Consider the following 14555-nt stretch of genomic DNA (forward strand, 5'->3'; position numbering starts at 1 on the left):
AACTCGAAATCAGGCCCTAAATGTTGCTGCATCAGGTCATGTCCAATCATCCATTCAGGGAATGAGTACTTTCTGCATGCATCATGCTCAGTTGCGCAGTCTTGTATCCATTATAGAGAATTTGAACCTTAAATCTATATGTAGTCGAGCATAACACATCACAAAGATAAAGCAGCTGAACAAGACAGTGAATGAGTCACAAATGTATTGCCCTGAGATTCTCTCTGGTATTAACATGGAGATTTCTTATGAAATCATATAGCTCAGAAACATATGTTTTAGAAATCTGTTAAATCGTCAAGAAGTTGCTTCGCCATTAGACTCAAAGTTCAATGCACTTAATAAACTTCATCAAAAAAAGTCATTTTAGCACTTCTATGGCTCCCAATGTTTGGTAAAACCAATCTGAGCTAAAGAAAGTTGCTGGGAATCAGAGGCTCTAACAGGGATCACCATCTCTCAAAAACCTTATATCAAGCCGTGACAGCATACCTGCTTACACCCTTGATTGTAGTTGTTTATATATGGATTACACGCACAGACACATGCAGAAACACATTCAGAGCCAGGTTTTCACCACATGAAGTTAAAAGTGTTGCATGTCCGTACCAGAGGTTTTCCGCTTCACAGGTTTGTTGCGTTTTAGGTCCAAGTCGAGGATGTCACACAAGGCCGTCAGTTCAATCAAAGCTAGGGTTGGGATCTTCTTCATATCCAGAGCAGACAAGTCACCAATGCGGGTTACTCCAAGCCTCCCCTTGGGGATTTCGAACTTCTGAAGAGACAACAGAGAAAGAGAGTTACACAAATGTCTGAATGGAGAACCACAGTTAGATGGTAATTGCTTTGGATATTCTAAATATTAAGTGAAGTGTATGGAGAAAACACTCACTGGTAAGGATTCCTCAGGTGCTATCTTCCTGGACTTCGCCTGCCCTGTGGCCTTCAAAAGTGCTGCTTGTTCGGAGTAGGCCACATCCATGCAAAATTCCTCCTCTGTCCCGGATCCCTTTAGTGCACTAGGGTAGACTGTGAATCCTATGGCATCTGTTACCCATGAGAACAACAATTAAACTGAACAGCTCTTACATAATACAGGTGAGAAACATACATAATTTTAATTGAGTACAACTATGAAATAGAGAAACCACTCTTCCCGGCACAGAAGTGTACTAACACATTACCAGTGATGGTCGTGCACGGAGATTTCCATTTAACATATTTCACCTCTATGAACAAGGAATAAGGTGAACTATTTCATACTAAGCGCTTTGACATTGAGGTACTTATTCAGTTGATTACATCCACGTCACTAGTATTTATGTCCAACAAAAAATAACTAGCACCCTAAAACAATAAATGCGATGGCTTCACATCACCTCCATCATTTAGAAAAAGGAATGGCTATGAGCATTACCATATCCCCTTTAATATTATGCTGACATTCTCCAGCAGAAACAAATGTGTCCTACAATGGTAGAAATGCAATAGGTCAGCGTCAAACTTCAACAAATGTTTTGAAAAATAAAATATGACTGCTTGGGGATCATATTTTGAGGTATATTCTGAGACAAGTAAATTATAAAAACCAACAGACTACAAAACATATGACATCCATTTGGCACTTGGTAATCACAAGACTTGTATTCAAGTTAAAATTAAGAATGAAAGATATTGAAAGTTAACATTTAGAGTCTCTCACATGTTGAATGACATAACTCCTGTGGACTAGATATCACATTTGATGGAGTTATTCTCTCAGTATATCTACACAAAGTTACTGAACAGTAACTTTATATTATTCAGAACGATGTTCCAAGTACTCCAATGCAGTTCAACAGGATTCTAACTACTGAAGCCAACTCTGATGTCACCAATGCTTATATAATCCATATTTAATTTAATATATTTTTTAAGTCAGAATTGCTAAACATGTTTACTGCTCTGGACTTTGAAGCTAAAAAAGTAAGGAATGACCTCGAAGTAATTATATTGCAAATTTTAATGTGGCTCTCTGTGAATTAATTGAAGTGTTGTGTCAATAAGACAATCAGTATGTTCATGACAGAATTTAATGCACGAGACTACCAACCTTATTATAGGTTTGGAGACAGCTTCTCTCCAAAACTGAATAAATAGTCACACTGAGTTCTCTTACGTTTTCAGGATGCCTGTACTCTAGCTATACTTGTCTATCACACTACCTATATATTAATAATAGCTTTTACAAAGTGTCATGTATTCTCCTACAGTAACTTTAAAGAGCTAGACTGTATGGGGAATGTTTTGGTTTTGGGGGCATAAATCCATATCTTTTTCCAGGTTTCTTCATTTAAACGGTGGGTGGCTGGGATTAGGGGATATTTTGAGCTATTTGTTTTGTATTTCATTAGCGATTTTGCTGTTGATATTGGGGGACTTTAAACTCTTATATGTAGTGACAACTGAAGGGGGAAAGGGGAATCGTTTTGAGCATATGGGGATATGTTCCGAATTATGTGGCGAAAACCTCTTAAGTTGTGACCTTCAATTTAGGTAAATTGTAGAAGTCGATAATATTTAAATTGTGGTAGTTCTGTAACTTTGCAAATGTCTAGAGATTTGCAATTGAGCCTAGATCGTTGAGGTATAAGATGTTATTTAATGCCCAGGATGTCGATGAAAGGGACTACCATTGATTTTTGTTTTAGAGTTGTTCCAGAAGGAAGCGTATTCTCTTTATTTTTTTTAATTTTTTTATTGAAGCCAAGGTTGCTGACAAAACATATACATAACACAACATCAAAAAAAATCACGTTAAGTCAGTCTCTGTTTACATTCTTATACACTTCATAAAAATAGCAGATGTATAAAAGCATCATATTCCGATAGAGAAGGCCTCATGCAAACATTTACACAATAAATAAATAAATAGATAAATAAGTAATCATCTAACGAATTCATAATTCACATTTTAAGCCCTTCACCAAACAAGCTAACCAGCACATCCTTTCCTTTTAATCAAATCTCGTGCCCCATATTTTATTGAATTTAGTAAGTCCCCCATTTCTTGCAGCAAAGGTAAAATCACTTTTCTTAAAACCCTTCTCATCTTACACCCCCATTCCAGAACTGAGGGGGTTGAGTCAGAATGCCAGTTTTGGAGAATCAGTGATCTCGCAATCGCCATAGCTATATAAGTAAATCTATTTACTGGATCAGCAAACTGAAGGTCCGGATCAAATCCAAATAGGATTAACCGGTCATTTACTTCCAACTGCAAATTGCATTATTTTTCTAGATAAATAAAAACCTCTGCCCAGAATGCATTAATCTTTGGACAACGGAGCATAATAGGAGTCCAATTCACAGCAGGACAATTCATACATCTAAAACATTGGGAAGACTGATTATGGTACATTTTAGCCAGGGCAGCTGGGGTTTGATACAAAAGCCATTTACTAAAAAATAGCATCCTACGCCAGTTTGCCCCTCTTAGGTAACTGAAATTCAACCTGTTAATAGTGGTCCAAATATAGGGGGACATTTCACAATGTTCCTGTTTTGCCCATTTCCTTAGAGCTTTATATGCAACATCAACCCCGCTTTCTGAAATCAAATATTTCTTCTATGCTCCAGGTTTCCTGTCTGAAGCCTTTACTAACAGATTCTCCACCAGCTGATTCTGCGCCAAGAAAGAGATAGTACTGATTTCGGCTAGATATTTAAATAAAGTACTAAAAGTATTCATTAAGATAAAATCACTAGTTAATAATTGACGCATATCTGTAATAGACACCCAGTTACCATCCCGTATAAAATCTGAAATTTTAACGAATCCTGCTTCCGCCCATTTTACCGCCAGGTAGCTGGGTTGTCTAACACCGATAAGGGGGAAAATCTCTTCTAACAAGGTAGTAGAGTTAATTGCAGGTATTGAATATTTTTTTTAACAAGCACTGGCGTTGCCAATAGGTCTCGCAGTAGGAAAGTTGGAGCTATTACAATTGCAAATAACAATGCCTTTTATTTTTGTTTTCATTTTAATAACATAAAGGGCTTTGTCATTTACAAAACCAATAGCTCCAACTTTCCTACTGCGAGACCTATTGTGCACTCCACAGTGTGGGGGTGAGTGGCGTTGCGTGGGTGAGTGGCGTTGCGTGGGTGAGTGGCGTTGCGTGGGTGAGTGGCGTTGCGTGGGTGAGTGGCGTTGCGTGGGTGAGTGGCGTTGCGTGGGTGAGTGGCGTTGCGTGGATGAGTGGGGTTGCGTGGGTGAGTGGGGTTGCGTGGATGAGTGGGGTTGCGTGGATGAGTGGGGTTGCGTGGATGAGTGGGGTTGCGTGGATGAGTGGGGTTGCGTGTGTGAGTGGGGTTGCGTGTGTGAGTGGGGTTGCGTGTGTGAGTGGGGTTGCGTGTGTGAGTGGGGTTGCGTGTGTGAGTGGGGTTGCGTGTGTGAGTGGCGTTGCGTGGGTGAGTGGCGTTGCGTGGGTGAGTGGCGTTGCGTGGGTGAGTGTGGTGTTGCGTGGGTGAGTGTGGTGTTGCGTGGGTGAGAGTGGGCTTGCGTGGGTGTGAGTGGCGTTGCGTGTCTGTAAGTGGTGCTGTGTGGGTGAAAGTGGCACAGAGCCTTTGATGTGGCCTGGCGCAGGAGAAATGCTGCTGCTGCTAATTAAATATAAAAAGTGTTTAGGGACTCACGGCTGCCGAGAGTAACAAGGCAATGCTGGGAGGGGGGCTGCGCACCAACTGAAGTGCTCTGGTTGCACGGCCTGCGGCCTTGTGAAGTGATAAGCCTTTGAAGTACACAGGCATGCTGTGACGGAGGTGTGAGAGGTCTGGCAGGGAACAGATGGCCTGGCTGTGAAGCAGGGGGCGGGGCAGCGCTGGGGAAGCCTGTGGGAGGGTGATTGATGCCTTTGATGTGGGGAGGGAGGAGAGCCTTTTGCGAGCCTTGTGCAGGAGAAATGCTGCCGATGCGCGTGCATGTTTAATCACGTGATTCACGTGAACTTAAAGAAAACCGCGGCTGAAAGCCCGTGGTTTGAAGAGGATTTTGCCGACATGAATTCTCGCTCTGCTCAATGCGCTTGCGCGCATTGATAGGTCGCGAGACCTAAAAAGTCTGTCTTTTTTTAAAAAGCCATTGCAAGCTCTTATAGCGGACCAACTTTGGCAATCTATGCATCAATAAAGGAGAATGGATTTGGCTATCTTGACACATGAGAATGAAAAAAAAGTTAATAAAGAAGTGGACTTGTGGTGCGGGCTTAAACCTCGATAAATATTGTGCAAAGTATGCATCATAGTAGGCTTTGAGATTGGGGAGTGCTACTCCGCCCTGATCAAGGTCTTCATATAAAGTGCTAAGTGCAAGGCGTGGAACTTTCTTTGCCCATATTAAAGTTGTAAACATTGACTACCCGAGAAAAAAAGGAATTTGATAAAATACACGGAATTAAGGCAAACAACAAATTAAATAATGGTAAAAGAGACATTTTTATCAGAGCCACTCGTCCCATAATAGATAAGGGAAGTAAATACCATCGGGAGAATAGCCCTTTAACTTTTTTTATCAGGGGAATAAAGTTTAATTTATAGAGATCATCAATAGGGTTTGAAAAAATATTCCTAGATATCTTTTTGGATTAGAGTTAACGAAGCTTTGAAGATCAGGGTGTAAATTTAAGGCATCACTCCCAGATTGAATAATTTCCATCTTACCCTTATTAATACGATACCCCCTAAAGCTTCAAAGTCTGCAAACAATTCAAATACCTTGGATTGCGCCTCGACTGTGGGCTTAATTAGGAGCATGATGTCGTGGGCATACAGCTTTATTTTGGGCATTGCTGAAATTGGAGGGGAAATATCAGCACAGTTATGAATAGCTGTTGCTAAGGGTTCGATAAAAAACGTGAATAGCACGGGAGACAAAGGGCAACCTTGCCTTGTACCTCGCTTAATTTTAATAGACCCTGCAACTTCCGAATTAATAATTATATTGGCTATCGCATTCTGATATAGGCTCTGAATTAACAATATCTGTGACCTTGGGATATTAAAAGAGTGTAAAATTAAAAATAATGTTTCCCAAACCACAAGGTCAAAGGCCTTTTCGGCATCTAATAACAAGATGAGAATTTTCCAACCCTCAAAAAAGTCCAGGGCTTCAGCAAGAAAGTGGGTATTAGTGGCCATTTGCCTTACAGCTAAAAACCCATTCTGATCGGGGTGAATTAAATGTGCTGCAAATGTATTGAACCGACAAGATAACAGTTTTGTTACGATTTTATAGTCCGAGTTCAGCAGCGTAATTGGACTATGAGAGCTAGGATCCATCGTATCCTTGCCTTTCTTCGGAAAACTTACAATATTCCCCTGTCTAAAAGATTCAGGAACCGACCCCCCCCCTTCCAATAAAGAATTAATCACAACCAAAAGAAAGTCTGAAAGTGCTCCAAAAAAACCTTAAAGAATTCTGCCGGCAATCCATCCGGTCCGCAGGCCTTGCCATTTGCCAAACTAATTACAACCTCCTCAAGTTCAGACAAAAAGAAAGTGCACGCCATAGATTGATTATCTATTTCAGAGAGGGTTAAAGATGGATTTTCATGAAGAAATTTGACAAGTCGTTGGTTATCGACCCTTTGTGATTTCCCATAGATAGTTTCATAATGGGTCTTCATAATATCCCCTATTTTCCCTGGATCTTGTGTAGGAACAGCTGTCAGGGGACATTTTAATGCTTTAATTTGATTAGCTACTGCCTGCTCTTTGGCCAGCCACGCCAAGAGCCTGCCAGTGAAATTGCTTTCTTCATAGACCTTCTGCTGAAAGTGTTGAATGAAGATCTCACTTTTGGTGTATAAACAGTCCTAAGCTCGCGTTTGGCCTGATCAAGAAGTTTTCTATTAGAAATAGTGGGGGCCTCTAAGAAGATCTCATTAAGGGCGTGGATCTTATCTTTGAGCTGTACCTTTTCCAACCTGGACTTCTTTGAAATAGCTGCGTCTTTACCTATCAATAACCCCCATACAAATGCTTTCATTGAGTCCCAAACTATATGTGGAGCAGCACAGGTGATGTTCAGAGTTAAAAATTGCCTAAGCTCCAAATCCATGGACTTTACCCACTCTTTCTTATTAAAAATATTGCTTATTAAAGGCCCATGGTTTGGGGATTCTCAGCCCTCCCCCAACTGCATTTCTAAGGTCAACATTGCATGGTCCGAGAATGCATAAAAGAAATATTGTTGCTGCAAAAACTCTAGTCCCTGGGAGATAAAAAAGAAGTCAATGCGAGAGGAGGAGCAGAATCGACCAGATCCACACGTATATCTCTTTTGAGAAGGAAACGCTAAACGCCATGGATCATGTAGATTCAGTACTCATTCATAGTATTTCAAAACTTTCAAGGATCTGGCCTGTGTCTGCCTCTTCCCCTGTACAGTTGAATCTAACCGTGGATCCATCAAAATATTGAAATCCCCTCCCAAAATTAAATCCCCCGGTACCCTGATCAATGCTAAAAAAAAGATCTTCGTAAGGTTTCATATTATCCTCTACAGGTGCATAAAAACTCACGAACGTAAGAGGGTGGGGTTTGGATCTAAACAAAAAGGATGCCCAGCACCATCTCCCAGATGGATCGCTCCCAGAATTAAAAAGTTCTGCTTGTAGATTCTTATTAACAAATATGGCAGTCACTCTATGGGATACCGAAGAGGTTCAGAGCCCTCTATATCCTGCCCATGATCTGAACATAGAAAACTCAGAAACCTTAATGGTCGCAATATGGGTTTCCTGCAGAAGAATAACCCTTGGGTTTTCTGTCTTTAACCATAATTCAATAGCCCACGTCTTTCTTTTATTATTAATCCCATTGACATTAAAGGAAACAACCTTTAAAATTGACGTATTAGCCATACATAAATCAATAGCAGTAGTGGCGTTTCTAATGATGCAGAACTATAGTGAACAAACAATGAACAAAAAAACGAAGTGTATATTAAATACGAAAAAACAACCGGCTTCATTTTTTTCCCGTTGCAAACCCCAGCCCACCCAGGAAAGTGGACAGCCCCCCTCCACCACACCCACCACTCTCCCCTACCCCTACTCAATTCGGGTGTCATGTTTTTACACCCTGGTAATCTCTGACCCCCTCCCACCAGGACAGTGTACCACCTATTCCCCTTAACCCCTGGCCTCAACAACTGCTATCCAGTGATCCAGCTGTAGCTGTAGAACACTAAGTGATGGCAAAGGGACCAAAAAAGGAGAAAGAAAAAAAAAAAGAGGGAGTTATTCAAATGACAATTTCCATTACAATCCTGACACTTAACTATTTAAACCTCAACCATTCTGGGAAATCTGATCTAGAAGTCCCTGGGCTTCCTCGACGTTGGTAAACAAATAATTTCCCTTTCACCAGGACTCTCAGTTTGGATTGCTGAGCTATAGAGGCCTGGGGGCCCTTTGCTTTAAACAATCGCAGCATCTTGACAAATTCTTTCCTACGCCGAGCCGCAGAAGCAGACATGTCTGAAAAGATACGACATTTTATAGTTTCATTGACAGAGAATTGTCTTTGTTAAAACGCTTTTGTTAGAAATGCCTCCTTAATACAAAAGTCTGCAAAATTGATCAAGATTGTACGCGGAGGAGTTGATTTGGGAAAAGGTTGCGGTGGAACATGATGAGCTCTTGTTATCGTGAGGACCCCTTGGAAATCAGGCATATCCTTCTGCTTGATGAATTTGTTGACCCAACTCAAAGGTTGGGACCCCTCCAGACCCTCGGGGACACCAACCAAGCGAAGATTCGATCTATGAGAATTGTTTTCCAACTCTTCCAGTTTCAGTTCCATTATCTGTTTACTTTTGGCCACCACTTTAACTTCTTTCAAAACAGAAACTAGTTGGTCCTCTAAGAGAGAAATTCTTTCCTCTGCCTCTTGAAGCTTAATTGGAAGGCTCCCCATTGTGCTTTCAATTTTCTCTACACGTAAGCTAAGGGAAGCCAATTCTGCTTTGTGGACCCTTTTCAAGTCCCACACTTCATCCAGGATTAAATTCAGCATATCCTTGATACTCATCTGAAATTCTCCTGTGGTATCCATCAATATATTGGAATCGATGTCCAAGTTGACATTGGCCTTGGCATTAGCGTCAACGTTAGCATGAGAGGGAGATATGGAAGAAGCTGAAAGTTGAGATGGAGGCATGACAGGGGGAAGAGCTCTCAGATCTACTGCCTTTGCATTCGCTTGCTGATCAGAGGACAATAGGACTGTTGATACTGATGCAAAATGCTCAGAATTTTCCACAGGGTCTGATTGCTGCCCGCTAGACTGATCCATCTCAGAATCTGGAAGATTGAGCATTGGCCTAGTAATCTGGTTAGCGGAGCTAGAACAGGTGTCGTCATGCATACTGGAGGCGGCTGATAGATTAAACGGAGAGGCTTGAGCGTGGCGCCTTGTTAAGTTTGTCTTGCAGTCTTAGATCAGAGCCCACACCAGAGCCTGGGCTCTCTGACCTGGCTATCGAATCACCGGTGTGCTGAATGTTTTTTGTAGTCTGAGAATCTGTTGAGGGGTTAGACAAGGAGACCTGCGGCGTAGGTTTTTTCCAAAATAATGGGAATTGCTTAATCCCCTTAGTGCTCGTCTTCTGCGTACCCACCTCATTATTCAGAGTACCTTCTGCTTGCTCCGAACTTTGTGGACAGAGAGTAGTTGTAGCTGTCGTGGTTATAGTTGAAATCACACCCGAATCTATACCAGAGTTTTCTACGGAGAGTACTGGTGGTTGAATAGACCTATCCAAATTTTCCTCTTCCACTTCACCCTCAGAGCCCTCAACTGCTGAGTCTGTAAAACAGGGCGGGGAGGTGCTTCCCAGTCCTGCAAGCTCTGCCATCTGCATCGCTTTCTTTGCCTCCCTTGCTTCCTTAGCGAGCCGCCACGCCTTGGCTTTAGCGAGGCGGGTGTTCAGCTGTTTCCCCATCTCTAGTGTGCCCAGCATAAAGGCGGTTTTGGAATGCTGTACTGACTCTGGTTTTTGTCTTCCGTATCTTTAACCAAACAAACCAAAGCAGTGAACTTGTTTATAGGAATTTTTGACTCCACACCTCCCGCTCAGCATCCGTCTCTAAGAACAGCCCCTGCCACTCAAAGATATAGAAACCAGGCTCTGATTTAAAAAACAAATGTCACAATAGGTAGTGCCAAAGAGTCCTCTTGCCTCCCCGCCTCCTTTCCGTGTCTTTAATTAAGGTGCCTGTTAGACGGGGACCTGGAGGGTCGGCCGAGGACAAGGGGAGAGGCCTCCGGTGAGGGCCGTCTCCAGCGATCGTACAGACAAGTAACTTCCCCCCCACAGATGGACACCACACAAGGATAAGGTTAATGCTCTTTATAGGCAGTTCTTGAAGTAAGGTAGTACGGTACAATGAGATCAGGACACGAGGATCCTCTCAATTCTAGTCTCTGGAAGGGGAAAGGGGTAGCGGGACAGTCTTGTTACCAATCTGGTATTTGAGATGAGATGATGGTAGCTCACAATCCTCGAGCTCGGCGTTCGGGAAGGTCGGGCCGCGGCAGCGCCAGCAGGTCCCGAGGTGGTCGTAAGTAGCAGCGGGCCGCGGCAGCGCCAGCAGGTCCCGAGGTGGTCGTAGGTAGCAACGGGCCGCGGCAGCGCCAGCAGGTCCCGAGGTGGTCGTAGGTAGCAACAGGCCGCAGCAGCGCCAGCAGGTCCCGACGAGGATGTAGGTTGCAGAAGGCCGCGGCAGCGCCAGCAGGCAGGACAACAGTTCACAAGGCAGGGCTGCGGCAGCGCCAGCAGTCCGTCAAGGATGAGTTCTTCACGGTGTCTCTCGACTCCAGGATACAACTGCCTTCCTGCTCTGGAGCTGCCTCAGTTATAGGTCTGGCGCCCTTTGATGTCCGGACCCTCGCACTTGGAGGTTGGGAGGTCCGGGATGAGGGAGTCCAGACACCCAGCAGGGGGGTGGAGCCAGCGCCCGGGGAGGCTGGGGCGATCGGCACCTGGCGGGGGAGAGCCATCGACACTTCTTTCTCCCATTGACCTGCCAAGTGGTCCGTTCACCTCCTGGGTGGATGGTGGTGCCGGGATGTCGGGGCCTGGCCAGGCCCAGGGTTGGGGTCGAGCTGAGGCCACGCGGCCTCGTGGTGCAGTGTCCAAGATGGCGGCTGGGCCGGGCAATGGTGCTGACGGTGGCCCGGGTCAGTGATACAGAGATATCCGGGAGCAGGCGTCCCGTAGGGGACGGGTTGCGGGTTGCTTCTGTGGGTAGCACCTGGAGAGCCGGTGCCCGGGCCCTGTCATGCGGGGAGGGAGCGAGCCCTTCATGGGGCCTGTCCAACATGCGTCCCCCCCCAGCTGAAGGCGGGGAGAGTCACCCATCCTCTTGGGGACTCTCCTCGTCGAGGCGGAAAAAGCGGGACAGGCCATCCGCGTTGGCGTGGTCTTGGCCAGGGCGATGCTCCACAGTGAAGTCCATCCCATGCAGGGAGATGGACCATCGCAATAGTTTGGGATTCTCCCCCCGCATCTGCATTAACCATTGCAGGGGGCGATGATCTGTTTGCACCCGAAAGTGGGTACCGAAGAGGTAGGGCCGGAGCTTCTTAAGGGCCCATACTACTGCAAAGGCCTCCCGCTCGATGGTGCTCCAGCGCTGTTCTCGGGCCAGCAGGCGTCTGCTGATGAAGGCCAGTGGTTGGTCGACTCCCTCAGGGTTCAGTTGGGAGAGGACGGCCCCAATGCCATGGTCCGAGGCATCAGTCTGGACGATGAACTCGCGGCTGTAGTCGGGGCCTGGAGCACAGGGGCGGTGCACATGGCGGCCTTCAGCTTCTCCAAGGCCGTTTGACAGTCGGGAGTCCAGTTGACTGTTTTTGGGTGGTTCTTGGATGTGAGTTCCGTGAGGGGCCCCACAATGCTGCCATAGTCCTTCACAAACCGCTGGTAGTATCCGGTGAGCCCCAAGAAGGCTCGGACCTCGGTTTAAGTTACGGGGGGCTGCCAGGACTGGATGGCAGCAATCTTGAGCTGGAGGGGGGCCACCAGACCGCTTCCCACTTGGTGTCCGAGGTAGGTCACGGACCCCTGGCCAATTTGGCACTTGCTGGCCTTGATTGTGAGGCCGGCCTGTTGGAGGGCCTGCAGGACCTCTCGGAGGTGGCGGAGGTGGTCTGACCAGTGGCGGCTGTATACCGAGATATCGTCCAGGTAGGCGGCGCTGAACTCTTCGAGGCCCGCCAATACCTGGTTCACAAGTCGTTGAAAAGGGGCTGGAGCGTTTTTCATGCCGAATGGCATCACTTTGAAATGGTAGTGTCCATCCGGGGTGGAGAAAGCGGATCGTTCTTGGGCCCTGTGGGTGAGGCCGATCTGCCAGTAGCCTGCTGTCAGGTCGAAGATGCTTAGGTAGCGGGCAGCCCCCATGCGGTCGACCAGTTCATCTGCTCGGGGGATGGGGTGAGCGTTGGTTCGGGTGACAGCGTTCAGACCCCGATAGTCGACGCAGAATCGGAGCTCGGGGGTGGTGCCCGGGGCAGCCCGAGGGTTCGATGACTCCGAGTGCGAGCATCTTGGAGACTTCCTCTTGGATGCAGGCGCGCACCCGATCTGGTACTCGGTACGCCCGGTGTCTGATAGGGGGACTGTCCCTAGTGTCCACGTCGTGCAGGCACCAGGGGGTGACTCCGGGAGTGAGGGAAAAGAGATTTGCAAATTTCAACAGGAGGGTCCGACAGTCTTGGCGCTGTTCCGGGGTCAGGGCATCAGAAAGTCGGACCCCGTCCACTGAACCATCTTTTTCACGGGTTCTCAGTAGGTCAGGGAGGGGCTCGGAGTCTTCTTCCGCTCCACTGTCTGTAGCCATCAGCAGGCTGAGCTCCGAGCGCACGAAGTGTGGTTTGAGTCTGTTGGCGTGGAGGACCCGGAGGGGGTTCCGGGAGGATTCCATGTCAATGAGATAGGTGACGGGGCTCTTGCGCTCGACCACCTTGAAGGGCCCCGTCCACTTGTCCTGCAAGGCACAAGGCTCGATGGGGGACATCGCCCATACCTGCTGACCAGGCTCGAACTCGATGGAGGAGGCATGTTGATCGTACCATTTCCTCATGTCCTCCTGACTGGCCTCAAGATTGGCTTTGGCGATCTCTCTGAATCGCCTGGTCTGATTGCGGAGGGTCAGGAGGTACTTGTAGATGTCTGGAGGGGTCTTCAGGGGGGCCATTTCCCATTCTTCTTTAACTAGGCTGAGGGGCCCTCGAACGGGGTGTCCGTACAGGAGTTCGAAGGGGCTGAAGCTGAGGTACTTCTGGGGGACCACTCGGTAGGCGAAGAGGAGGCACGGGAGTAGCACGTCCCACTGGCGTCGTAGGGGTTCTTGCAGCCCCATGATCATCCCCTTGAGAGTGCGGTTAAACCGCTCGACCAGTCCGTTTCCTTGCGGGTGATAGGGGGTTGTGAATCGGTAGGTGACTCCGCACTGCTGCCAGAGGGATTTCATATACTTCGAAATAAAGTTTGTGCCCCTGTCGCTGACGACCTCCCGGGGAAAGCCCACTCGAGAGAAGATCCCCATTAAGGCTCGGCCTACCACTGGCGCTGTTACAGTTCGAAGGGGAACGGCCTCTGTATAGCGGGTGGCGTGGTCCACCAGGACCAGGATGAATCGATGCCCTTGTGCTGTTCGGGGGTCTAGGGGCCCCACAATGTCTATGCCCACCCTTTCGAACGGGGTGGTAACAACAGGGAATGGTTGCAGGGGTGCCTTGAGTTTGCGGCCGCTCTTCCCGCTGGCCTGGCAGGTGGGGCAGGACCGGCAGTGGTTGGAGACGTCATTTCTCATTTTTGGCCAGTAAAAGTGGGTTACCAGGCGGTTGTAGGTTTTGTCTTGCCCCAAGTGTCCAGCCAGGGGGACATCATGGGCTAAGTTCAACAGGAAGTCTCTGAAGCAGAGGGGCACCACCAGCACTCGACTGGCCCCCAACTCCGCGATTCTTTGTTCGCTGTACAGTAGGTCATTGTCCCAATAGATCCAGTGGGCCCCTGCGGTGTCTCCCGCGCTCTGGGCGAGTGCTTGCTGTTGCAGTCCCTCAAGGGAGGGACACGTCTTCTGCTCTTGCCGGAATTGCTCCTGGGTGGGTCCCCCTTCTTGGCGCCACTGAGCCAGGTCTAGAAGGTCTTGGGGCTGAGCGGGCCCTTCTCGGGTTTGTTCCGGGGGGTCGGTATGGACGGTGTCTTCCTCTGGAGCGATCGGGGGAGGAGGTGCTGGCCATTCGGGTTCTTCAGGTCTGGGGATGGTGCGGGCGGCCATGGACCGGGTTGTTACGCACGCCCAGTCCGGGAGGCCCAACATCCCGAGGTGCTCTCTTCTTTCAACGGCCGCCCACGGGGAACTCTCGAGATCATTTCCCAGAAGGCAGTCCACGGGGGCATCATCTCGGACAGTCACTTTTAGCATACCGGACACTCCTCCCCATTCGAAGGGGACGCAGGCCATCCGACACAGGCTCTCAGAATTGTCGGCCGATCGGAC

General features: G+C 47.4%; 1 protein-coding gene across 4 annotated transcripts in view; it reads right to left on the minus strand.

The window, feature by feature from the left end:
- ARHGAP40 (Rho GTPase activating protein 40) overlaps nt 1-14555 on the minus strand; it is a 475540-nt gene that overhangs the window by 63379 nt on the left and 397606 nt on the right. For all 4 annotated transcript variants that reach the window (XM_086932262.1, XM_086932263.1, XM_086932260.1 and 1 more), the window contains 2 exons: nt 893-1047; nt 610-775 (listed from right to left, as the gene is read on the minus strand). In XM_086932262.1, the coding sequence (XP_086788388.1) occupies nt 610-775; nt 893-1047 (321 nt within the window). The remainder of the gene's footprint in view (nt 1-609; nt 776-892; nt 1048-14555) is intronic.

This window comes from Lissotriton vulgaris, chromosome 7 (genome assembly GCF_964263255.1).
Source record: "Lissotriton vulgaris chromosome 7, aLisVul1.2, whole genome shotgun sequence".
In the NCBI taxonomy this organism is placed as follows: domain Eukaryota; kingdom Metazoa; phylum Chordata; class Amphibia; order Caudata; family Salamandridae; genus Lissotriton; species Lissotriton vulgaris.